Source organism: Chiloscyllium plagiosum, unplaced genomic scaffold, assembly GCF_037043375.1.
Source record: "Chiloscyllium plagiosum isolate Xiang-an unplaced genomic scaffold, Cpla_swu_hap1 HiC_scaffold_25, whole genome shotgun sequence".
In the NCBI taxonomy this organism is placed as follows: Eukaryota; Metazoa; Chordata; class Chondrichthyes; order Orectolobiformes; family Hemiscylliidae; genus Chiloscyllium; species Chiloscyllium plagiosum.
This window is the reverse complement of record NW_028270163.1, coordinates 28,122,931-28,150,182: the sequence shown is the minus strand read 5'-3', so window position 1 is coordinate 28,150,182 and position 27,252 is coordinate 28,122,931. Positions and strand designations below refer to the sequence as shown.

The 27,252-nt window shown below is 38.9% G+C and overlaps 1 protein-coding gene across 5 annotated transcripts in view; it reads right to left on the bottom strand.

Moving 5' to 3' along the window:
* Positions 1–27,252, bottom strand: part of LOC122562098 (neuronal-specific septin-3-like) — a 290,456-nt gene that overhangs the window by 8,975 nt on the left and 254,229 nt on the right. For all 5 annotated transcript variants that reach the window (XM_043714621.2, XM_043714623.2, XM_043714624.2 and 2 more), the window contains 3 exons: positions 23,566–23,683; positions 14,989–15,084; positions 9,408–9,504 (listed from right to left, as the gene is read on the bottom strand). In XM_043714621.2, the coding sequence (XP_043570556.1) occupies positions 9,408–9,504; positions 14,989–15,084; positions 23,566–23,683 (311 nt within the window). The remainder of the gene's footprint in view (positions 1–9,407; positions 9,505–14,988; positions 15,085–23,565; positions 23,684–27,252) is intronic.

The window sequence follows — 27,252 nt, the reverse complement described above, 5'->3', positions numbered from 1 at the left end:
TTCTTCAGGAACAAAGATTATATCCTCACAAACTGTTAATACCAATAATTGAAGTTGTGGTCCAAGTCAACTAGAAAACTGGGAAAGGTATTGTTAGTGTAGGAAGAGATTTTAAAATTCTACAGTACAAAGACAGTAATGATACAAATAAGCAGCAGACTGATTGCATGAAGGGTTATGAGCTGAAGTGCTGAAAAATTAGGATCTGTGGCATAATCATGATTGTATATCAGGTCCTGTATTTGGTCTGAGGGCCAGATATGTGCAGCTGAAGGAGTTTCTTACAAGGATTGCCTTTGGTTCTGAGGAGGTGAGATTGGTTTGTGTATGGTTATACCATCAAAACAATTAAAAGCTACTACTTTATTTTTAAATCCTTAATGGAGTTCCCTTGCTATTCCAATAGAGAGACCTGACATCTTAATATTTTACATAGATCACTATTACACTATTAAGTAATGCAAAGTAGAAAACACACCCAGAAAAAAAATTGTTGAGAATCTGAAACGTTTTTAAACACAATATATATAACTAGGAGATTAATCTTAATGAGGTAAGAATTTTAAGGAGTGCAGGAAACATTAAGTGGAATTAACAGCAATACATTGAAAAATGCATAATAAGAGTTGGAGAACATGTTGAACAACTCCAAGACCCAGAATGTTACATGAAACAGAAAAACAGAGAAACCAGGCATAGCCAAATAGGTTCTGATGTTGGATAAAGCAGAAGTAGTAAATTCTTTAGCTACTCCAAACTTTGGTCCAAATTTATTGGAAAACAGCAGCTGAACAACACATGCTCCTCATTATTAATGAGCAGATCAATCAACAACTTATGATCACAAGATACTCAATGAATTGCATTTGCCATTAGTTGGATTAACAGCAGTTCAGAAATTCCGTCCTGTGTAGGATGCATTCCCTGTGATAGAATGACTAGTTCTGAAACACTGAAAATTAGGCTCAGCCATCATTACAATGGACTCTAGATTAGAGGGGTGCTGGAAAAGCACAGCAGTTCAGGCAGCATCCGAGGAGCAGGAAAATCGACGTTTCGGGCAACAGCCCTTCATCAGGAATAGAGGCAGGAGTGCCTGCAGGGTCTCTCTACCCTGCAGGCACTCTGCCTCTATTCCTGGTGAAGGGCCTTTGCCCAAAATGTCGATGTTCCTGCTCCTCAGATGCTGCCTGAACTGCTGTGCTTTTCCAGCACCCCTCTAATCTCGAATCTGGTTTCCAGCATCTGCAGTTCTCGTTTTTACCATTATTACAATGGAACCAATGTGGCATCAGTCTGCTGGCAAAGAGTCAGAACAGAGGCAAAAGAGGTTGCTTTTTCATCCTCCAACCAGTACTGATCTGTGACCAAACTCAGTATGTTCACCTTTGCCTTATATCCATTCACATGTTTTAGCTAACAAAAATCTCAGTCGTAGCTTTAAAATTAACAACTGATCCAGAGTCAATCGCAGTTTCTAGTTTGCGCCAGAGTAAGGCACACCCAGTACATTTGACCAACTATTAGAGGAAATTAAATGTCCTTTTCTAAATGCAACACCAGTACCTCATCTGACACCATAAGGGAAGGAAATAGATGACCAACTTTAACAGTAAATTAGATTTCTGGATTACAATCAAAGTTAAAATTAAGATATTCAAAATTGACAAACAAATTTCAAGATACAAATGTGTAAAATTAGTAACAGCAATTGTCAGGACAATGTTGTAAAATAGTTATATTCCATTACAACAGTATTAGGTGTACAAAAGATCGAACAAGGGACAAGTGGAGTGATAAATAATTTGCTGTTGAAGCTTTATTGATGTTCCTTGAACCTCAAAAGTGTCATATTATCACTACTGCAGTTAAGTGAACACCTATATTCAGAGTGGAGAGATCAGTTGGTATCCAAGATGAGGTTTGCAATCACACACAGTGAATTGCTTAATGTTACTGCATTTGAACCACAATAAATAATAATAAACTACTGCATCATTCAAAACTGGGTTCACAACTGCAACATAGCAGAACAAAGCCACCAATTTTACTTTAATTGCTGAGAAGTTTTAGTGTTAGACATTAGCTTGTTGATTGCAGATAGGGACCCAAGTGATTGAAAACCTAAAATAGGCTTCATTCCCTTTTCATCACAGTTTGACAGAGCTCCAAATTAATGTGAAAAGTGCATGTCAGTAGCATAGTAAGAGGGAAACCATTTCAGAGAGTACTATGATTATTGAATATCTTGCCACCTCATAGGATATATAGATCTGCTTGGACCATCATTAAACAAAACAAAAAGGGAAAACAATTACTCAGTATTCTGTGTGGTAACAAAAACCTTGCATATTGTTTATTGAAACCTCTCCAAAAGAATCTTGCGTCAAATGTTCTACAACTCTCATTCAGTTTTTTGACTATTTTTCTTTCCTTATATTAGATCTACATTTGAATTTCTCTCTCAAACCATTCCTTAAAATTTGTTAAAATGTTCCTGTAAAATTAAACAAAACATTCACAGGGATTGGTTCTGGGTTGCCTTTTGTTTGCCATTTGTATAATTGATTTGGATGATTATACAGAAGGCATGATTAGTAAGTTTACAGGTGACACCCAAATTGGTGGCATAGTAGAAACTGAAGGTGGTTTAAGATTACAAAAGGACTTTGACCTAATGGGTCAATGGGCTGAAAAATGGCAGATGGAGTTCAATCTGGACAAATGAGTGATATTGCATTTTGTTAAAAAATTCACTTGTGGGCTGGAGGTGTCACTGGCTCACCAGCATTTATTGCCTGTCCCTAGTTTCCCTTAAGGTGCTGGTGGTGGTGAGCTGCATTTTGGTACAACAAACAAGGGTAGGGCTTATAAAATTAATATTAGGGCGATGAGTGTTGCAGAACAGAGGGACCTGTGGGTTTCAGGTCCATAATTCATTGAACTTTGTGTCACATATAGACAGGATGGTTAAAAAGACATTTGGTACACTTGTCTTCATTGCTCAGTTGTTTGAGTACAGGAGTTGGGACATTATGTTGTGGTTAAACAGGGCATTGGTGATGCCTCTTCTAGAATATGGTGTCTAGTCTTGTCACCCAGTTACAGGGAGGATATTATCAACTGGAGAGGGTTCAGAAGAAATTTACCAGGATGTTGCCAAGTATGGAAGAAAGGCTGGATAGGCTAGGACTTTTTTCACTGGAGCATAGACAGTTAAGATACAACCATTAGAAGTTTATAAAATAATGAGACATATCGATAGAGTTAATGGTAGCTGTCTTTTTCCAAGGATGGGGATTTCAAGACTGGAGGGAACATTTTGAAGGTGAGAGAAGACAGATTTAAAGATGACATGAGGGGAATTTTTTTTTTTAAAAACAGAGGGTGGTTTACATATGGAATGAACTTCCTGAGAAGTGGTGGGTGTGGGTATAATTAAAATGTTTAAAAGACATTTTGAATAAGTATATGTATAAGATATGTTTGGACAGATATGGAACAGTAGCAGGCAAGTGGGAAGAGTTTAGTTTGGAATTATGTTCGGCATGGACTCATTGGACTGAAGGGCCTGTTTCTGTGATGTATGACTATGAAAAAATATGTGGCAGACAGCAATGATTCTGGAATTGTGTAATGGGGAGCAGATTGAAAGTTTAAAAGAAATGCCTTTGGGGTGCAAGGATAACTACAACTTTCATTTTAACCAGTAATGAATAAAACAAGTAATTTTTTGAACAGTAGAAAATGTATTTAGAAATTATGAGTAAATAACATGAAATTCAATTTCCTCTAATTAAGTTCTGCAGATCAAAAGGGTTAGTAAATATTTACACACACTACATGCAGAAATCTGAATGTAATGTGAATATTCAGAAGTATCCTGGTTTATTAGTTTTACTGGACATCAAATTATGTTACTGATATTGTGATACACTTTGTATCAAAACGTTTTTAATACACTGACTGAAAACTACTAATTTGATTTTTAGGATACTAAAGTCACATTTTAGTATGTTGGAATCGAAGTCAAATTTGGCTGCACTATCTTATCATTGCACTGTCTATAATCCAGAGCCTTTGAAATGGTGGCAAACTGTCTGAAAAATGCCTTGCCACAGGAGCAATTACTTTGAAGTTGTATGAAGAAAGCCCTTGCAAAATATCAATGTTAAAATATTCCAATCTGTGGGCGGCACAGTGGCACAGCAGTTAGCACTGCTGCCTCACAGCGCCAGAGACCTGGGTTCAATTCCCGCCTCAGGCGACTGACTGTGTGGAGTTTGCACGTTCTCCCCTTGTCTGCGTGGGTTTCCTCCGGGTGCTCCGGTTTCCTCCCACAGTAAAAAGATGTGCAGGTCAGGTGAATTGATGAATTGGCCATACTAAATTGCCCGTAGTGTTAGGTAAAGGGTAAATGTAGGGGTGGGTTGCGCTTCGGCGGGGCGGTGTGGTCTTGTTGGGCCGAAGGGCCTGTTTCCACACTAAGTAATCTAATCTAATCTAATCTAAAATACCAATCATATACTTTTCCAGTCAGTTTTATTTTGAGTTCACACACAAGCTCCAACATCACTGCTTCCTACCTATATGTGCACAGACTCAGTCACCTAATTATTTCTTGATAATCTAAAACCATCAGTTACTTCCTAGTTCTATATAGCCTCATGCATCCCTGCCAAAACCTACGAGGAAGTAACTGTCGTTAACAAAACCCTGTGACGATCACCCATTTTCTCAACTGGGTGGGAACAATCCGTTAGATAAAGCTATTTGAACAATAGGTTTCTGGCTAGAAATTGAAGGTGCAAAGTATTCCAATCATGTAAACCAGACAACCACAAGCCTCATTACTGTTGAGAGGCTTATGCCAGAAACATCGACTCTCCTACTCCTCGGATGCTGTCTGACCTGCTGTGCTTTTCCAGCACTACACTCTCAACTCTGATCTCCAGCATCTGCAGTCCTTTCTCCTATTGATTTTAGCTTTACTGCAAAGCCACTTTGAAGGATGTTTACCTTGAAGAAGTTCTCCTCCTCTCTCAGCAAGAGTCTCTCTCTCATGACACCCCCATGTCATCTCCTCTGCCCTGAAGTTCTTCAGCCACGACCTCAAGTAGACTCGCTACTATAGCCACATCTCCTTTCCCAGTGCCTGCCTACAGAACCGTCTAATCCCACATGAACTCCTGACCACATTCAGACCACATTTGGACCACATTTGGACCTGAACAGGATAACCACTACAAATCCAGATCACAAGCCTCATGCCTGATAAAGGGTTTATGCCTGAAACGTCTTTTCTCCTGCTCCTATGATGCTGCATGACCTGCTGTGCTTTTCCAGCAATACACACCCAAACCTGAATCCACTCACCCTGACTGCATTTTTGCCACTGGACAGATGGAGAGGGGGCTGTGTGATGAGCCAGCTAAGCCTCTGTGTTTAAGGAACTGCAAATCATCCAACAGAAAATAGAAACAGTGATAAACCAAATCCATGTTTCTTTCTCACCATTCAACTTGCTAGGTTTGAGCTTTGTCATCTGTTTAACATATCCGCAATAACAGGCAAGAGTGAAGAATCAGCCTCTGGATGCAGAGATAAATTGACTATCAATGCCCTCTCACTTTAATACCAGACCTAGAAGACCACAGAGTTCAGCCTAAAAGCTACCCAAGTCACTGAGCTTTCAAGATCCATGTATCTGTAAATGCACGTGTGAACCTCCAGTGCGGAATATTTTCAGGAAGTACAATCAATACCATTCAATATAATACGACATAGGAACAGGCCCTTTGATCCTCCAAGCCTGTGCCAATTCCTACTCCTTATTTAGTCTGGCTACTTATTGATTGTATGTGATTTCTATCCCTCTGATAGACACCTGAATGGGAGGCAATCAAGGTAGGCCTTAAACGCTGCTAAAGTCCCTTCTTCTACCACCTCCACTGGCAGTGCATTCCAGGCAACCACCACCCCGTTTGAAACATTTTCTGTGCACTGCTCCCCTGAATTTTCCTCAACGTGAACCTGTGCCCTCTTTTAATTGACATTCCCACCCTGGAAAAAGCCTCTAACTATCCACCCTATCTAAACCTTCCAAAATTTTGTAGACTTATCAGGTCAACCCTCAGCCTCTGTCTTTCCAGTGAAAGCAATCAGTTTATCTGACCTCTCCTCATAATTAAAACCCTCTAGACCAGACACCTTCCTGGTAAACTATGTCTACACCCTGTCCAAAGCATCTACATCTTTCTGGTAGTGTGATGACCAGAACAGCATGAAATATTCCAAATACGGACTTATTAAAGTTTTATGTAACTGCACCATAACTTGCCAACTTTTATATTCAATGCCCCAACTAATGAGGGCAAGCATACTGTATGCCTTCTTGACCACTTTATCGACTGGTGCTGTCACCTTCAGGGATTTGAGGACCTGTACGCCCAGATTCCTCAGTATTTCAATGCTCCTAAGGATTGTGCCATTTGCTGTGTAATTCACACCAAAATTTGATCTTCGGAAATGCATAACCTTGCATTTGTCTGGATTAAACTCTGTCTGCCACTACCTGCCTAAATCTGCAAATTATTTATCCCGCTGCATCCTTTATCAATCCTCCTCACTATACGCAAATCCATTAATATTGGTGATCTCTCTTATTCTGTTTGTATTCAACGAATTCGAGGAGTCCAGTTTTCTGTGCATCTCTTTCACAGATACAGTACATAAGTAATTAAATACTCATTGAACTGAATAAGCACATCCTTTACTTACAAACCTGTTAGTCAAAGAAGAAATAAAACCAAAGCGAAGTCTTGTTAGCACCCAACAACTCCCCACCACCCCTCTCCCCCGCTCCAATTAGTTGTAACACTGACCTACTTTGGCTCCCAAAGAAAATGCCTTGATTTTAAAAATTCTCATCTTTGCTTTCAAATCTGATGGTTGTGTCTTTTCCCATCTCTATAACTCTCCTCTCAAACCTCCACGGCATGTGCACCCACTCAATTCTTGGTCCTTTGAGCTTACTCATTTCCACCATTGATAGAAGTGCCTTCAAAGTCTCCAACATCCAAGGTTACTTCTTAATTCTCTATATTTCCCAATCTTCCTTTAAAACACACCCAGAACCTTTTGTTTTGACTCAGTCTGCCCTAACTATGTCCGTGTCTCCGTTTCAAATTTTGTTTGGTAACATTCCTGTTAAATGCCTTGGGAGATGTTGCTACCTTTAGACGTTATTGTAAAAATGCAAATGGCTGCTACATTTGTGAAGATTCATCACAGTAATATCTAGATTACTGTGCATATTGATGAAGGAGGACATTACAAACAGTAAAGAAAACCAAAACAAAGAACATCTGATTCAAATTAGTAACATTCAGAAACCATGCTGCTCTGGGGTGGAACAAGAACAAGGAGAGTAGAAAAATGGATTCAGACAAACAATGTGAAGACCTCAAACTAGAAACCAACTTTTCTTTTTAAATTATGAGAAGAAATTACATTATTTTGAATTTCAGCTCATTTAGCTTGAACGGAGAACTGTTGAGTCTCATTCTGTGAAAGATTACATTTACCATCATTCTTACAGCAGTTTCTTCTTTCAGGAAACCATAAGATAGAATCAACTTTTTAAAAGCTGTCCTGTGGTTAGAAGATCTAACTGTAAATAATGCAGTATGCTTGGAGAGAAATAACAAGCAGATTTGTATCTAAATTCTGTACAGCTTACCTGTATAAAAGAATAGTCAGATCAACATATAAAACTAAATTAACACTCAAATCGTTTGCTGCCAGGAGCTGATAGAGATATAGCCATTCAACAAATGCAGAAGTCTGACTTGCAGCAAGTGGCTAATTACTACATTTTGACTCATTATTAGAAAGTGTTTAACTTGCATAATGAGTATATAGTGTGCAGTAAAGACGTTTCTATTGGACAATCATCTCTAGGTTGGTAGCTTAACTTTACTAAGCGTGGGGGGGGGGGAGGGGGGGAAAGACAGTCTTCAGTAGAGAGGGAACAGGAGGACAGGTGAATAACCAGCTGGCAGGGGTGAGGACCAAGAAGTCAACAAAATGCTTAACGGTTTAAAGCCCTCTATAAGAGATCAATTAGTTTATACCAATGATGTGCATAAAGATAGCAACAAAAAATGTCACAATACTATGGAGGAAAATTTGAATGTAGAATAAGTAATGAAATTTACTATTCACAGTAAAATGAACTTAAAATAAATCTTAAGGTGAAGAGATCATCAGAAGCTGACAATTTAAATCCTAGTATCCTGTGGAAATTCCGAAGAAATAATGGTGACTCTGGTGATAAATTTTTCAATTTTCTTTTGAAAAGACAATTGGATCAGAGAACTGGAGAAAGGCAAATAGGACAGAAGAAATTATAGGTTAGTTTGTCTTCTTTTAACAGTTAGAAAAGTCTGTAAAAACAATGCTACTTGTAACAATGCAGAATTTGGCCTCACGGACAGGGATAGAGTTAGTGGCAGAGGATAGAACTTCTTCAATTGGAAGCACGTAGTGAATCATGTTCTGTGTACAGTCTAACAGGGCTGCTCTTCGACTAAATAAATACTCTCAACTCAGCATTTAAGGAAATCACATTGGAACTTGCTGCCGACACCAATTTATGTGCAAAGCATAGGTTAGCAGAGAGTGTAAAACAGGAAGAATGGAGGACAATGCAGTTTTAACATTAAAACTTGAGGTGATTCATTTACTTACTCAAGAATGTAAGGAACCTTAGCAAAACTTTAAGCAGGCAGAACCATTATGTTATTAAAGTGGTCTTTGCAAAATTAGATAAAGCAGGAAGTCAAATGTAAAAGATGACTTTGAAGTTAGGGACATGGAATTGAAGACAAATTGATAGCCTGAAATTTACCATAAAGCCTAATTTAGGCCACGGATAAAATGTTGAGTATATTTTGCAAGTGATCATAAAAGTAAAAGATAAAGATGCATAGATTTACGAAAGTATTACAAGATTAATAGGTTATAATTGCATTAACAAAGGTTTTGTTTAGAACCAGCAATAATGGAAATGATAGTGGTTTGTTGGAGCTCTTAGGGATATCAAAATGTAAGTAAGTTAAGATCATCACAAAAACAAGGCGGATAGAAAATAAACATTTTTCTAAGATATAGTTTGCACAAATTTATTGAATCAGAATGCATAAATTATTTAAAAAGGGATCTAGATTGTTGCTTAAAAATGGAATATTAAAAGACAGATAGATAACAGTGCAAATGAACTTAATTCCTTATCTGGAAAAAATCTGGCACAGTTGAAATTTTGATCGGCTATTTATCTATTGTAACATTTTATGACTCAATTCTGCAATTAGGAATTTAATGATAAAAATGATTCTTTTAATTACCTTCAATAGTTCCCCACTTTGTTTTTCGGCCAAGGATTCTCCTTCCATTTACCTGGTACTCGAGATTACTTCCAACCACAGCAAAAGGCACCATTTCCTAAATAACAGGAAAGCAAAATATGAATCATGTCAAGTTGAAGATGGTTTCTGTCTAAATGTTAGTTTGTTTTCTCTTAATCTGGCCCAAGTCCTCAAATGTCTACAACGATATGCCAAATTTTTCCTCCTCATTGATCCCATAAGCCCTGTTTTGTCTCTGTTGGTTTTCAATTTAAGTTGTGGAGATTGTAATAGTTAAAAAATTTAACAATTTTTGCATGAATCAGCATCAGCCAAGTCTTCATACCACAGGTTTCACAGCCAGAGAGTCAATCTGGCAGAAACAGTGGGCATCAACAACAAAAAAAAACAGGGTTGGGCAGGAATGATGCCAGCTCAAATCATCCTAAACTACGTTCAGCAAGTAATTCTTCAACTGCCATTGCAATCCCCAGTTATATGTTAGTTCAGGATACCCAAACCATGAGCTCGACAAATAATAGTAGTCAATCAAACTCCTGACCCATGGCTACATTTCATAGCCAGGCAGGATGAATGACAAAGTACATCCCAGAGCCTTTCACACTCAAGTGCAATCTCTACCCCAGTGATACTAAGAAAGGAACATCTGAGACCAGAATTGTACAGAATAAGAAGGGGTCTCTGGAGCTTTGAAAATTACAAATGGGATCTGAATTTAGTAATCCCGCCCTATATTTCTAACAAGGAAAAGGACTTGGGGCGTGATTCACACATATGAGAAACTCAGAAATCAGCCGAACCAGTTAATCTCTGTGCAAACTTTGACCAGATCCCATTTTGGCTATCGCAAGGTTAAAGAAACAAATTGATGGAGTAGGTTAAATGCCTTGGAAGAAAGAAAACGTCCATTAGACTATGACACGCAAGAGCTGAAGTTAGCCATTTGGCCCATCAAGTCTGCTCTGCTATTCAATGAGATCATGGCTGATCTGATAATCCTCAACTTCACCTTCTTGACTTTTCCCCATAACCCATAATTCCCTCACTGACTAAAAACCTGTCTATCTCAGGCTTAAATATATTTAACAATCCAGCCTGTTCAATGAAGAATTCCACAAATTCGCTGCTATCAGAAAAAAACTCCTCCTTGCTATCTTAAACAGGCAAGCTCTTAGCCCAAACATTGTCCCTTGGTCCTAGACTCTCCCACAAGGGGAAACAACCTCCCTGCATTGACCTTGTTAAACCTCCAAAAGTCTAGTATGTTTCATTAAGTTCTCCTCTCATTCTTCTAAATTCTAATAAGCCCAACTAATTCAATCTCTCAAGAAAATCCCTCCACACCTGGGATCAACTTAGTGAAACTTCTCCTTATGCAAAGGATCCAGAATGTTCAAGATATTGAAGATATTGGAGAGGTGATGGCTTACTGGTACTGTTGCTGGACTGTTAGTCCAGAGACCCAAGTAATATCCTGGGGATCCAGGTTTGAACCCCACCACTTAGATTTGAATTCAATAAATATCTGGAATTCAGGATCTAATGATGATCATGAATCCATTGTCAAAGTTTGTGTGAAGATTTGTAGCTCGGGTGCTCGTTGTTGTGGTTCTGTTCGCCAAGCTGGAAGTTTTTGTTGCAAACATTTCGTCCCCTGGCTAGGCGACATCATCAGTGCTTGGAATCTCCTGCGAAGCGCTTCTTTGATGTTTCCTCCGGTGTTTATACCGGTCTGTCCCTGCCGCTTCCGGTTGTCAGTTTCAGCTGTCTGCTGTAGTGGTTGGTATATTGGGTCCAGGTCGATGTGTTTGTTGATGGAGTTTGTGGATGAATGCCATGCCTCTAGGAATTCCCTGGCTGTTCTCTGTCTGGCTTGCCCTATGATAGTAGTGTTGTCCCAGTCGAATTCGTGTTGCTTGTTGTCTGCGTGTGTGGCTACTAAGGATAGCTGGTCGTGTCGTTTCGTGGCTAGTTGATGTTCATGTATGCGGATTGTTAGCTGTCTTCCTGTTTGTCCTACATAGTGTTTTGTGCAGTCCTTGCATGGTATTTTGTACATTTTTAGAATACTTTAAAGACAATATGAAACTATTTCATTGGAGTCTTATGTTACAGACTTTTAATTTAAAAATTATACATGTTGCAGGTCGTAAGAGTGTAATCGCAGATGCGTTATCACGGTTTTAACTGATAAAGTTTCGATCAGTTTTGTACTATATGGAAGAAGTTAAGATGAACTTGGATTAAAGTTATCTGTATGTTAGGGTAATGTGTTTAAAGAATACAAAAAAATGAAGTCATCCTTTCATTATGATGATTCATTTTTTCTTATGAGGGAGGTGTTATGAAGGTGTAAGGGGTGCTGTACCTTTAAGCAAGTTGAAAGCAAGCAAGGACTTAGAGAAGCACACAGAATGCTGGAGAATTTACAATGTAACTTTTGGTTCAGAACAGCTATTAATTTTTACTTTAAATAGTTCTGGCCTCGAAGTTTCACAGATGACTGCACGGGATAAATCTTTTCTGTGTTGCTGGTTCAAATTAAGCAGGGGTGGTTTAACCCCCTGTTGTAACACTGTGGAATCATCACTAATGCTGTAGTCTCAGAAGAAGGGCTTATGCCCGAAACGTCGATTCTCCTGTTCCCTGGATGCTGCCTGACTTGCTGCGCTTTTCCAGCAAAACATTTTCAGCTCTGATCTCCAGCATCTGCAGTCCTCACTTTCTCCTCAAAGATTTCAACCTACTGCGAATCCTCTTACAAGGATGCCTTCCTTGAAGAAGCTCTCTTCCTCCCTCTACAAAGATTTCAGTGAGTCCCTCTCTCACTGCATCCCCCAGGTCATCTCCTCTGCACAGAAGCTCTTCAGCCACATTCTCAAACAGACTCGCTACCACAGCCATATCATTCCTGAAGAAGGGCTTATGCCCGAAACGTCGATTCTCCTGTTCCCTGGATGCTGCCTGACCTGCTGCGCTTTTCCAGCAACACATTTTCAGCTATTACTTGCTGAACTTGTCTGCTTGGTTTTTAGGCATTAGGGCTCACAAATCCCGCTATGTTCAGCTTTGTGCAGTCCTTCCCCATTTAAAATAATAATATTCAACTCCTCTAATACTCTATTTTTCTTGCCAAAGTGCATAAACTTAGACTTTCCCACTTTGCATTCCATCCTTCCAGTTTTTTGCCTGCTCACTAAACTGGATTATATTACTCTGTAGAAACCGTCAGCCTTACCACCTGCCTTCCCACCTATTTTTATCTCATCTACAAACTTGTCAATAATGTATCCACTTGCCTCATCCAAGTCATTAAGATATATTATTCACAAAGGAGGTGGCCATTTTCCTTCCACAGTCCAAAGATGTGCAGGTTAAGTGGATTGGCCATGCTATATGGCCCATGGCATCCAAGGATGTGCAGGGTAGGTGGATTAGCCATGGGAAATGCAGGGTTACAGGGATAGGGAAGGTGGGTCTGGATGGGACGTTCTTTGGAGGGTCAGATTAGATCAGATTAGATTAGATTACTTAGTGTGGAAACAGGCCCTTTGGCCCAACAAGTCCACACCGCCCCGCCGAAGCGCAACCCACCCATACCCCTAACATCTACCCCTTACCTAACACTACGGGCAACTTAGCATGGCCAATTCACCTGACCTGCACATCTTTAGGACTGTGGGAGGAAACTGGAGGAAACCCACGCAGACACGGGGAGAATGTGCAAACTCCACACAGTCAGTCGCCTGAGGCGGGAATTGAACCCGGGTCTCTGGCGCTGTGAGGCAGCAGTGCTAACCACTGTGCCACCGTGCCGCCCTGTCAGTGTAGAGTTGATGGACCAAGTGGGCTTCCTCCACACTAGAGTGATTCTTTGAAAAAATCAGCTGGTTTTGATGTGAGATCTAAAATTCTTTTGTTAAAAACATGTGACTAACAGCTTGAGATTTAAAAGCTTTGAATAGATTTTATGAATGGTAGGTATGCGTTTCTTGGCCAAGTTGTAGCATTGAGTTGGTATTATATAGTTAGAATTTTTTTTGAGGGATGAGGGATGGAGTTGAACCCATTGATCTTGGGAGTAGAGCAAACATGGCAACAGGGATGGGGCAAGCTGGCTAGAAAGGCCATGTCTGCTCTCTGGGGCCTAGACCCCATTGTTAAAGAAGCCGTAAGGCACTCTGGCCCACAAAACACTCTCTCTCACCAACACCTTATTAACCCAGTATTTTGTAACTTGGGTCTCGCACACTCCCCATGCCATCTCCATTGTCACCTACATAGAGCTCACTATGAATTGACTTCAGGAGCCATGTGAAGATTAAAAATTTAGTTTAAGATTTGGATTGTTGTTTACTGAGATTTTGGATTGGATACTATTTCAGAAGCAGAAAACTGGGCCGTTGTTCAATGCAATGTAAGAATGATTGCCACGTTTTTCAAATATAACAACAAAAAAAAAGGATGTCACAAAATCACAATTATCAGTAGTGTTTATAAAGAAGAGTAACTATACGTTCCACTTAAATCAAAACAGATGCTATTCTGATTGGAACTTCATATAAATGTGTTTCTATTTGCAGACCAACACTATAGCATTTGGAACAAATTTTCAGCTCAACAGCAGCACTGAATAAAAACAAACTCAACAATACCACAGCTATCGTGTTAAAATGTGTGACATCACACCAGACAAATATCTAATGGTACCCAATGATGATCGATCATAGCTAATGACATATATGAAGTCAATCACCATAAAATTACTTTTTATTCAGCTGTTTTAAACAGCTGTCCACATTAAGGTGGAGTCACTATCAACTAGAGCATAATACTACAAAAAAAAACATTTGGTTTCAAGCATACCATCAGGGAGTTGTAGGTTAAATGCAGACGTGCAGTGTACTCAGCTTTATTACTTGGGGCACAGCGTACAAGAGCAAGGAGGCGATGTTGAAATTTTTAAGAAACTGGTTAGACCTCAACTGGAGTTGTGTATAGCTCAGAGTATCACTTTATAGGAAAGATACGAATGCACTGTAAAGGACATTTAGAAGAACAATTTCAGGAAAGAGAAACTTTGGTTATTAGGATAGATTAAAGAACTTGGGACTGTCCTCCTTGGACAGGGGACCGCTAAAAGGACATTTGATTGAGGTTTTCAAAACCATGAGTGAGTGGGCTGGAGTAGATAAGGAGAAGCTGTTCCTGGTCACAAAAGGAACAAGAACGAGAGGATATAGACACAAAGTGATGTCCAAAAGAAGCAAAGGTAATGTGAGAAAAAGCTGTTTCATGTAGTGAGTAGCTAGGATATGGAATGCACAACCTGGAAATGAGGAGGATCCAGGTGCAATTGTGACAGTCAAGATGGCACTGGATGGTTATTTGGACAAAGATTGTCTGCAATGATCTGGGGAAAGAAGCAGGAGATTGACACTAGGTAGTGAAGATCATTTGAAGAGCCAGTGCAGGAACATTGAGCCAAATAGCCACCTCCTGCCCGTAATAATTCTGTGATTCTATGATACGCATTTGGACAAAAACAAATTTGACTTACTCTAATTTTGTCATTGATTAGTTGATCCTCTGCATCTTCATCAAATTGTCTTTGAGGATACACATCGATGTCATGTTCCTGAAGGTCATTTCTGATCTGTAAGAAAATAATCAGATGATTTGCTTTAAACAGTCAGTATACAGGTTACTTTCAAACCCTGGTGGCTGGTGTTTACATTTCTGGAAGTCCATTTTTATGTTGCTCGATGTCATCACTCGATCACTTTCAAAGCCAATTTTCACATGTATTCTTCTATCTATGCTGCCTTCTAAAGTTAAAGGATGAGTCACAACTCTTGCTGTGTTCCTGTGGAAACACACGTTCTAAAGTTGACTGGGGAAGAACCTATTCGCCTCTTCACTTTGCCATCTCCGTATTTCCTTTAGTTGTGTTTTTAATAGTGTGTCAATCTTTCCATTAGATATCCCCACGTCCTTCTGCAGGAAGAACTTTTATAAATTTGTTTTGCAGCAATAAAACCCTCCTGGCATTGGTAACATTGTAGCAATCAGAGCATCATATAGTATACCACAGAGATGCATATCTCGTGTCAGTTCTGCAGCCTACCTATTTGTCATTCCATTTAGAACATAGAAAAATACAGCACAGTACAGACCCTTCCGCCCTCAATGTTGTGCTGACCTTTTATCTTACTCCAAGATCAGACTAACCTATATCCTCTTCATTGTACTATCTTTCATGTACCTATCCAAGAGTTGCTTAAAATGTCCTTAATGTATCTGACTCCACTACCAGTAAAGAACATACATCTGACATCTCCCCTAAACTTTCCTCCAATCACCTTAAAATTATGCCCCAATGTGATAGCCATTTCCACCCTGAGAAAACGTTTCCAGCTATCTAAACTACCTACACATCATCTTGTACACCTCCATTAAGTAATTTCTCCTCCCCCTTTGCTCCAATGAGAAAAGCCCGAGCTCCCTCAACCTTTCTTAAGGCATGCCCTCCAGTCCAGGCAGCATCCTGGTAAATCTCCTCTGCACCATCTCTAAACTTTCCACATCCTTCCTAGAATGAGGCAACCAGAACTGAACACAATATTCCAAGTGTGGTCTAACCAGAGCTCTATATAGCTACAGCATAACCTTGTGGCTCTTAAACTCAAACCCTCTGCTAATGAAAGCCAACACACCACATGCCTTCTTGACAACCCTATCAACTTGAGTAGCAACTTTGAGGGACTTATGGACATGGACCCCAAGATCCCTCTGTTCTTCCACAATGCCAAGAATCCTGCATTTAACCCTGTATTCTGCATTCAGATTCAGCCTTCCAAGTGAATCATTTCACACTTTTCCAGGTTGAACGCCATCTGCCATTTATCACCCCAGTTCTGCATCCTGTCAATGCCCCATTGCAACCTACAACAGCCCTCCACACTATCCACAACTCTACCAACCTTCGTGTCATCAGCAAACCTATTAACCCACCCTTCCACTTCCTCATCCAAGTCATTTATAAAAATCGCAAAACGCAGAAGTCCCAGAACAAATTCGTGCAGAATAGCACTGGTCACAGAGATCTGGGTTGAATACTTTCCATCTATCACCACCCTCTGTCTTCTATGGGCCAGCCAATTCTGTATCCCGACAGCCAAATTTCCCTGTATCTCATACCTTCTTACTTTCTGAATGAGCCTACCATGGGGAACCTTATCAACACTTTGCTAAAATTCACGTACACCACATCTATTACTCTATCTTCAATGGGTTTTGTCACATTCTCAAAGAATTCAAGAAGGTTTGTGAGGCATGACCTGCTCCTCACAAAGCCATACTGACTATCTCTAATCAAACTGTAGTTTTCCTTGTAATCATAAATCCTGTCTCTTAGAATCCTTCCCAATACTTTGTCCACCACAGACATGAGACTGACTGGTCTGTAATTCCCAGGATTATCCTTATTCCCTTTCTTGAACAAGGGAATAACATGTGCCACCCTCCAATCATTTGGCACTACTCCAGTCCACACTGAGGATGCAAGGATCATCAAAGGTGCAGCAATCGCTTCCCTCACTTCCTGTAGTAATCTCGAATATATCCAGTCTGGCCCAGATGATTTACCTATCCTTATGATTTTCAAAATATTCCAGCACCTTCTGCTTCTTAACATAAACCTGTTCAAGCATATCAGTCTGTTTCACATTGTTCTCAGAAATGCCGAGGTTCCTCTCAGCAGTGAATACTGAGTTTGGAGTGCATTTATTTTAAAACAACGTGAATTGGTGAGTTCAATAATTAGTGGATCATCTATAGTGCCAAGTCTCTACTCAGAACAGTGTGCACAATATAACATGTTTACTGGGAACAATATACAATACCAATGTTTTGTTTTATAAAAATAAAGACAGAATGGAAGGTTTTCACAAGTGGCTAAATCACTGCAATGCATCCTGCTCCCAGCATCTCCCCTCTAATCCCTAAAGAGGGCATCTAGTCTTGATGGTTTAAGTACAACGGCATCAGAAAATCAACTGGATAGATTAAAGCTCACTGTTATATTATGCAGCATTACCTAAAGAGAGGGAGGATGGCATCATGTTTCCTAAAGAGAAAAATTAATGATTTTTTTTAAATCCCAAAGGTTTTCTTCAAGCAAGCCTGGTAACTATGGTGCACTTTTCTGTCCCATTGCCCCCTTTCAAATCTGAAAGCTTTGCCCATAGTAAATAATTGTAACATGCAGCTGCTGATGCCAAGAACCAAACTGGTACAGCAACTTGGTCCTACTGAAAGATCAGTAAAAGAACCAGTGATCTAAAATTAACAAAAAAGCAAAATTCACACTAATGAAATTGTCATACATGCTCCAAAGCCTCACTTTAAGCTTAAGCATTTTTTTTTAAATTTCAAAAATATACTTTAACTTTAAGCTTAAGCATGGTTAGTATCATGCTGTTTGCCATTGGTTTTGTTGCAGTTCAAAGTTAAAACAGTATCCCATGCCAAGATGGTATATGCACTTTTTGATGCATTCAATTAACAGAACCAATGTCTTTTGAATAAGATTGCTCATAACATTTATTGAACTTGCAAACACTGATCATGGAATCACGGAGTCTATAAAACAACGCACAAATTCAGTACACTCAAAAACACAATATTGATAGCACTAATTAGAGTGACAAAAGTTATAACAGCTGAACATGAACAAATCAGTTGTTTTCATTAACAGCCAATAAGACACTCGTTAACCCTACTGTGAAGCAATTAAAACAAAATGTTTTTTCAGCTCACCGACTGCCTACACAGGGAATTATGCTGAAAATGGCAATCCTCAAGGAAAAACAGAGACATTAATACTAAAAATCCTTTTAGAATTTTAAATAGGGTAAATTGATGACTGACATTTTATTTTCTGATTGGTACAAAAAGTGATCTTTGCTTTGTAAACAGGTTTCTCTAGAGGGAAATCTGCATTTATTGATCCATAACTCAACTCTGACCTATGGGGAACTCATCATACATGCTGCTTAAGAAGTTTTCTGAATAGCGTTTTATTGGGTATACGTGTGTACCAGATGAACATTCCAGAGAAAATCAGTTGTCAAAATAAGTTGAAAAAAGGCAGTCACAATAAGGTGAACAATGAGACCAAAAAAAAGCACAATAAGTGATCAAAATTTTTATAATGATGACAAATGAACAGTCAAAGCCTTTTTTAAATTAATTATGATACTGGACTGATAATAAGTGAATGCCTGAAGATAATGCCAAGGACCCTCAACATGTTCGAGCAGAGCAACACTTACTGTGACGACGAGAACTGGATGAACTACATTAGTTGTGTTTAATCAGAGCTTCATAAGCATTCAATGTAACTTTCTTGCTTTTGTACTCAGAACCTCTATTTATGAAGCCCACCACCACATTTGCTTAAATAAACAAAGCTCTGTGGATGCTGAAAATCTGCAAGAACAGAAATTGCTGGGGAAACTCAGCAGGTTTTGGCAGTACCTGTGAAGAGAAACTGAGTTAATGTTCTGAGATCTGTGACTCCTTCAGAACCACATAAGTTTTGCTGATTACTCACTCAACATTTCCTGCTACCTTCAATGATTAAGATGTATGCATCCCCATACGCTCTGTTCCTGCACGTTTTACAGAACTATCTTAGAATGTTAACTGCCACTTGTCTGTCCATATTGCAGACTACTGTCTAACAGACTCTGGCCTGTAAAACAACCACTAACCACAACTTGCTAATTTTCTGTTCGTAAACCAATTTTTCTTATCCAAGCTGACACTGATGCTTCCATGTTGTTAAATTATCTAAAAGATTTTCTAAAAATCAGGACAGGCGACAGTCATTCGATTGTCTTCATCATCATTTGCTGCAAAACTATGGATTAGTTAAACATGATCTGCCATTTACTAATCTGCGCTGGCTCTCCTCAATAAGCTCAAACCTTTCCAACTGCCTGTGATTTTTATCTTTGATTGTTGTTGACAAAACATCACCCAGCACGAGTCTAACAGACCACTAGGTCCTAGGGCAGTTCTTAGGCTTCTTCTTGAATAAGGATGTTATATGTGGTATCACCCAATTCTCTGGCACCTCCCCTTGAATCCAAGGATTATTGGAATACAGTAGAAAGTTCTTCCACTATGTCCAACCCACTTCCTTTCGCAACTTGGGAAGCAAGCTCGCCAACCAGGTAAATTATTCACCCTACTTATACACAGGCTTTCCAGGGTCTCCTTCATCACATCTATTACCTTTGCCATTTTATTGATATTGTGTCAGCTCCTTCTTCCTTAGTGAATATTGTTGCAAAACACTCATCAAATTATCTATCTTTGCTCTAGATTCCTAAGCATGTAATTACCCTCTTTGGGTTCATATGGTGTAGCAGTAGTTTTGCTACATCTGGTCCCGAAGCCTTGTGGTAAAGTTCCACTTGTCCCAAAGCTCATTATGTGTCTGTGCAGCTTGATTAAAAACACTTCAAATCACCCTCTGTCCCCAGTAAGGCTCACGCTACTTCCTATTACCCACTTACTGTGTACTTTGCTGCTACTTTTTTGTAAAAGAAAATAATTGCAAATTCCACAATGGATCATTCCTATCCACAGTGCAGAAAGGGATCTGAAGTTTGGGAGCTGGAGAAACCCACAGACTAACCAAGCTCCTTGCTTGAATAGTTGTGCTCCAATCGATCATTCCACACCAGGATTTATGGTTTATTGAAAATAAAAAAAAAACAAATTACAATAAAAGAGCTCAATTTTTGTTTCTAAAGTGCTTAGAGAGCAACATTATTGATTATGTGTCAACAATTCATGCCGTCTGTTTCCACAAGTGTCACTGGGGATACGTAAAAACGGCTCATATTTCCCAACTCAAATATCTTTCAAGGTAACACATGGCTTTGCAGTTTTGTTCAAGAGCAAGACAAAATATCTGAGCAAACTACAAAACCCTGAAGTGAACGTCAAATACATTTCGGAGGAATAAAAATTGGAGCTTAATTGAAAGTTCTGACCAAATTTGGCTACTTTTAACTTTAGAAACTTCGTGGTGTTCATTTTAAGATTACTGAATAGTGGCACATTTTTGGCTGCAATTGGACAATTAAAAACACAAAAATACTGACAACCAGCCTGATTAAACGGATGGCTGAACTTTTGTAAGCTCACTTACTGAAAGCTAGTGTCTGGCACATACCATTAAACCAATAATGCAACGAACACTGCCAGTTCACACATGCAGTTGCAAATGAGGGGACATAGCGTACTGACCATCACATCATGCACACTAAATACCGTTGATGATTATTCATGCAATCCTATTTCCAAGTATCTTGCATGGATCCAATTTTTATGTAATTTGCAAATATTTACTCTGGTGCAATTCAAATGCTGGAATTTTGCCATTCTGAAGGCAAATAAACATTCACTTCTTGAAACAAAAGTAAAATTGGCAATATGATTGAGTGTTACAACACAAATCAGAGTAAATATTTTTGCATTCAAATCCAAAATGCTCAATCCAGCTTAATATCTACGCATAGCAGTGCAAATTTTCCCATTTTCTTGACAGAAATTCTTGAAGCCTGCAACAAAACTAGGAGCAGATTACTGCAGAAGCGGAAATCTATATTGAAAACAAAAAAAGTGCTGGAGATCACAGCGAGTCAGGCAGCTCTGAAGAGTCATCTGGACTCGAAACTTCAGCTTGCTTTCTCTCTCCATGGGTGCTGCCTGACTCGCTGTGATTTGCAGCACTTTTTGTTTCCTCCAACAAACTCTTGGTATTCCACTTCCAACAGTGCTGCCAAAATGTTCTATAAAGCTATCGTTACAGCCCAACATTGGAAATAATGACTGCACCAAAAACTAGATTTGTTTTAATGTTTGTGCCTGATATTCAACTATTTTAACAATAAATAAGAAATTTAATGCCACAATAAACAGTTATGAATTTCTATCAAATTATCTCAAATAGATTCAAATGTTAGCTTAGTCACAACAACAGGCAATTGTATAAACAAAATCTTACACCACACTACATGAAAGATTTTATGATGTGATCAAAAGCTTGTTTATAAAAAAGTTAGATTTTAAGGAACACTTTATGGAGGACAGAGAGTTTTAATGTCTATTTAACAATGCTTACTTGTTTTGAATAAACCAGCCAGAATGCAATTTTACAAACTCACATGCTTAAGTATCAGTTTACAAGAATTAAATTCTATAAAACTGCGATTTATATATTTAAACTATCCTTGTTAAAAATGCAAAAATATTAAGGTTATACATTGGATTAAATCAGCATCTCTTCCCCATCACTACATAATAATAAGTGAATGGTTTCATCTACAGTTTATACTGGTGTCACCAATGCCGTTTTGGAATGTTTGGCACTGAGGGTTGTTGCTGAGCTCATTTCCTCAGGTAATAAAGCAGCTATGCTCACATGTAGCAATATTCAGGCTTGGCCCAATTTGCACCAGGCAATGACTATCTGCAAGACCTTTAACCAGGCATTCAATGGTATTACCATCATCAAATTATCCATGATTAACATCCCTGGGCTCAGACTAGAAACTTAATTAGACCAGCCACAATAAATACCAAAGCTAAAAAAAAGTCAGGAGGTTGGCAACATCAGTGAATGACTCGCGTCTCAATTGCCTCAATCCCATCCATTATCAACAAAGGAGGAGGAAATATTGTGGTGAAATACTCTTCAGTTATCTAGCTGAGTGCTATTCCAACAACACTGAAGAAACTTTGCACCATAAGGACAAAGCAGTTGCACGAGTGGCATTTTTTATTCTGTAGCTTAGACTTTCATTCACTCCGCGACTGGCGCACAATGGTTGCACACAAGATGCAAGCAGCAATTTGGCAAGATTTCTTCAACAGTATCTTCCAAACCCCTGATAAATGGATGGGCAAGAATAGCAAAGATAGAAGAAAATGCGGTCTGCAGATGCTAGAGGATCAGAGTCAAGAGTGTGGAGCTGGAAAAGCACAGCAGGTTAGGCAGCAGCTGAAGAGCAGGAGAATCGACGTTTTGGGCGTAAGCCCTTCCTGATGAAGGGCTTATGCCTAAAACCAAGCGTAGCAAAGGCAAAGGAACCCCTACACCTCTAAATTTCCAAGCTGCATGCTACCTGCTCTTGTAAAGATATCACCAATCATACAGAATCAATGAGTCAAATAGTGGAACCTTTCCATAATGTTGTGGGAGTTCATACATGACACAGACCAAAGGGCTTGAAGAAAGCAGTCCACCACTATCTTTAAGGGACAAGGCAGAAATTTTGTATTTTTTAAACAAACTTAGTGTAATTTTTATATTTAAATGTTTATGCTTAATGCTTGCAAGATAACATTTAATAATAAGAGTTTATAAAATTATATTCTTGCTGGCTTATTCAAAACAACTAAAATGACATTAAACGGACATTAAGACACTCTGTCCTCCATAAAGGCAATCCCTAAAATCTACCTCTATACCCAAGCTTTTGATCACCTCTCCTAATATCTCCTTGTGTGGTGTAAAACTTTGCTTCATAATTGTTTCTACAAAATAATTGAGAACATTTCACCAATTACATGATAAGTCTGCTATGCAAATACAAGTTGCACTTGATTAGAGATGGGCAATAAATGTTGACCTTCCTGGTGAAATCTCATTGAAAAACCTAGAGTTTACCGTAGAGTTGAATACAAAATGAAAATGTAGATTTTGAATAGAGTACAAAAAAAGCAAACATTTCTGTACATAACTGATCCCACCTGGTTAAACACTGCTCATTTTCTCCATTTAGACTCGAGTGTCAGCATATAAGCACAGCTTGTACTCTACAGCTGGACATAGCTGAGGCCACTCAGAATAACAATTCTGTGACTGCCAAAAAATTGTCCCAAGATTCCATTTAAGCTCCCTGCCGACATACACGATTCCAAAAAAAACAAAGAATGCTGTTTGGTTTTTAACACTCTTCCTTCAGGCAACAGATATCACCTCAGCAGGAAAGAAGAAGAAAATGGTAGCATGCCATGTAAATAGCAAATGGACCATTTAAATTATTATGCTTACCTTTTCCTTAAAGATGGCCCTCTCTTCCAGTGTTAGCGTGTCTGCTTTTGCGATGACAGGAACAATGTTTACCACCTTGCTCAGACGTCTCATAAATTCTATATCTAAGGGTCGAAGACTGGGGTGTTGAGAAAATACCAATGCATTAAAAGCTTTGAACACATGCACTTAAAAGTCAAAAATAATTTTATATTACATCATTGACTAATTTGCTCATTGGTTTTTTCTCTCAACTTCTTTAATTCAGCTTCCAAGTTTGCACTGGGAACTTCAATTATGGGAGCGCCTCCAAATTTGGAAATGGCAGATTTCAAGAATATAAAGAATTAACTGTATCATTTGAACATGGACTTCAAAGACAACTCCAGTACTAGGTGAATGCCAATTTCCTGGAATCTGGTCAGATCATCTTTGTTAAGTACCTTGAATAGTGATTGTTTTCTCTGAAATTGTACTGAAAGATGGAATAAAATCTTGTAACAGTTTCAGGCTATAGTTAGACATATTTGAAATATTATTTTGCACTCTAATTGTACATGCCCAAACTACTGTTAGACATACTATACTGTAATATTAGCTGACTGCTTTAAAAGAGAAAGCCTGGGAAACTAAATTTCCATCACCACTGGTTAACTCATTTATCAAGGCTGTAGTATCACTTAATGGCTTTCTCACTGATTATTACAGGAAACTTTGATTAACAAAAAGAAGAAAAATGATATTTTAAGCTGCATAGTCCTGTCCTCTTTCTGTTGATTCCCAAAGAAAGATGACAACCATTTTTCATGTGGATATTTGCAACTCTACAAGAAAATTGGCTAATTTTTATCCAAACATAAAGGTGGCACTCAAATGATCCAAATAAAGGACAAAACTTGAAATTTGGTAGCTCTAATGGCTAGCTTGCATCTTGTAAATGTCCATGGGGCTAGATATCAATGAGACAACACCCCAAAAAAGTCTGATGAAAGAAAATCTCTAGAAGTTGATGTTGCAGCTTGCTTGGATATGCAAGCAGCATACAGTCAGAGATGATTTCTAGCCTAAACACTTAAATGATTGAAGAGTATGTGAGAACATTTTACCTAGCTAAAAAGTGTGTAAATTCAGGCAATTTACAATTAGTGAAATAAGAGGTTGTTTCCATTTTTGATGGAAGAATAAGTGTTTTATTTTAATTGCTGAGATGAAAGGCAAATGGAAATTCCCTGGAACGAGAAAAATCAATTTTTATGGCTCAAGCACAAAGATCCACCATCTTATGGTAGGGGAAAGGATAAATTGACACTTGGATAATAATGATCTGAGTAAGCATACTCCACATGGATTTGCAAATTGGAATTTATGCTCAATATACTTGATAAGGTTCCAGGTGGTAGACTAATTGATAAAGTTAGGTCACATGGGATTCAGGATGAGCTTACCAACTGGATATATACTTGGCTTAATGGCAGGAGACAGAGTGATGGTGGAGGGTTGCTTTACCCACTGGAGGCTGGTCTCCAGTAGTCATTTATATAAATGCTTTGGGGAGGCGATAGGAGGCATGGTTAGTGAGTTTACAGATGACACCAAAATTGGTGGCATAGTAGAAAGTGAAGGCGGCTTGATAAAATGGGTCAATGGGCTGAGACATAGCACATGAAGTTCAATCTGGATAAATGTGAGGTATTGCATTTTAGTACAACAAACAAGGGTAGGGCTTTTACAATTAATGGTAGGGCCTTGGGTAGGGTTGTAGAACAGAGGGACCTAAGGGTGCAGGTTTGTAATTCTTTGAAGTTTGCATCACATGTACACAGGGTGGTTAAAAAGGGGTTTGACACGCTTGCCTTCATTGCTCAATTGTCTGAATACAGGAGTTGGAAAGTCATATTAGAGTTGTATAGAACATTAATACAGCCCCTTCTGGAATACTGTGTCTAGTTCTGGTCCACCAGTTATAGAAACGCTTTTGTTAAGCTGGAGAGGGTTCAAAGGAATTTACCAGAATGTTGCTGTGTATGGAAGGTTAAGTTATAAAGGCGGGGACTTTTTTCACTGGAGAGGAGGAGGTTAAGATGCAACCTGATAGAAGTTTGTAAGATCATGAGGGGGATAGATAGAGTTAATGGTAGCTGTCTTTTCCAAGGATGGGGGATTTCAAGACTAGGGGGCACATTTGAAGGTGCGAGGAGAGAGATTTTTAAAAAAAAAACACCTTAAGGGATAATTTACAAGGAGGCTGGTATGCATGTGGGATGAACGTCTTGAGGAAGTGATGGTTGTGGGTACAATTACAACATTTAAAAGACATTTGGACTTGTACACAAATAGGAAAGGTTTGGAGGAAAATGTGCCAGCAGCAGGCAGGTGGGACTAGTTTAGTTTGGGATTATTTGGGGCTGGTTGGACTGAAAGTTCTGTTTCTGCGATGTATGACTCTACAACTATGACTATCAAGCTTATTTCAGGGTAGTACTAAAAAAAACTGCTAAAAGGGATATAGTGTACTTGGATTTTCAGAATGCTTTTGATAAGGTTCCCCACAGGAAGTTGGTGAGCAAAATTTACCTCCTCACGGTATAGGAGGTAATGTACTGGCAAGATTTACGAATTGCCTAATCATTGAAAAACAGTATGAATGTATTGGTAATTCTCACACTGGAAGAGTGGGAGTGGTGGGGTACTGCAAGGATCAAATGAGTTCTGAAGAGGGGTCACTGGACCCAAAACATAAATTCTGCTTTCTCTCCACAGGTAATGAGCTTCTGCAGCACTTTCTGTTTTTGTTATAAGGATCAGTAGTTGGACCCTAGCTGTTCACAACATACATCTGTGATTTAGATGTGGATCCAAATGTACTGCTCCTAAATTTTAGAATATAATGCGAAGTGGAAATCTGTGTTATGAGGAATGTGTAAAGCTGGAGCAATGAAGCTGAGTTAGACTGCACCTAGCATCCTGTGTGCAGATTTGATCTCCTTATCTCAGGAAAAATATTACCACAATAGGGAATGTGCAAGTTTCAGCAGACTTGTTCCTAGGATGGCAGAAATGTCTAATGAAAGATAGGGTGAACTGGGCCTATATTCGCTAGAGATTTGAAGAATGAGTCTCATTAAAACCTACAAAACAGTGAAATTCATTCAAAGTATAATGCAGATATTTCCCAGGCTGCAGAGTCTAAAACCAGGAGACGCATGATTTAAAATAAGGGTTTATTCAGGACTGAGATTAATTTTGTTTTAATTCAGGGAGTGGTAAATTCTGTACCCCAGGGAGGCATGGAAACTCAGTCTGAATACTTTTAAAATATAAATGGACAGATATTATCAGTGGTGAAAAGGGTTAAGGGATAATCTGACTAAAAGACATTAAAGTATGCGATCAGCCATGATTGTAATAAATGGTGAAGCAAGCTTGAATGGCCTACTCCTGTTCCTTTGTTCACCATGGAAAAGGAATTGATCAGCCTTAAAAAGGTATCTATTGCCATGCAAAGCAGGTAGTCATGTCTTCTGAGACAGAGCCTTACTAATGTGTGCTAGACACACACAAAGCCATTATGCATAAAAATCATCCTGCATTTATGATACCTTGATTTCATCCCCTCAGCAATGAATCTAAAAGGTATGTCATGAAATGCAGGTATCACTTAATCAGAAACCGGGAATACATTTGAATCATACCAGATAGGATGTGATA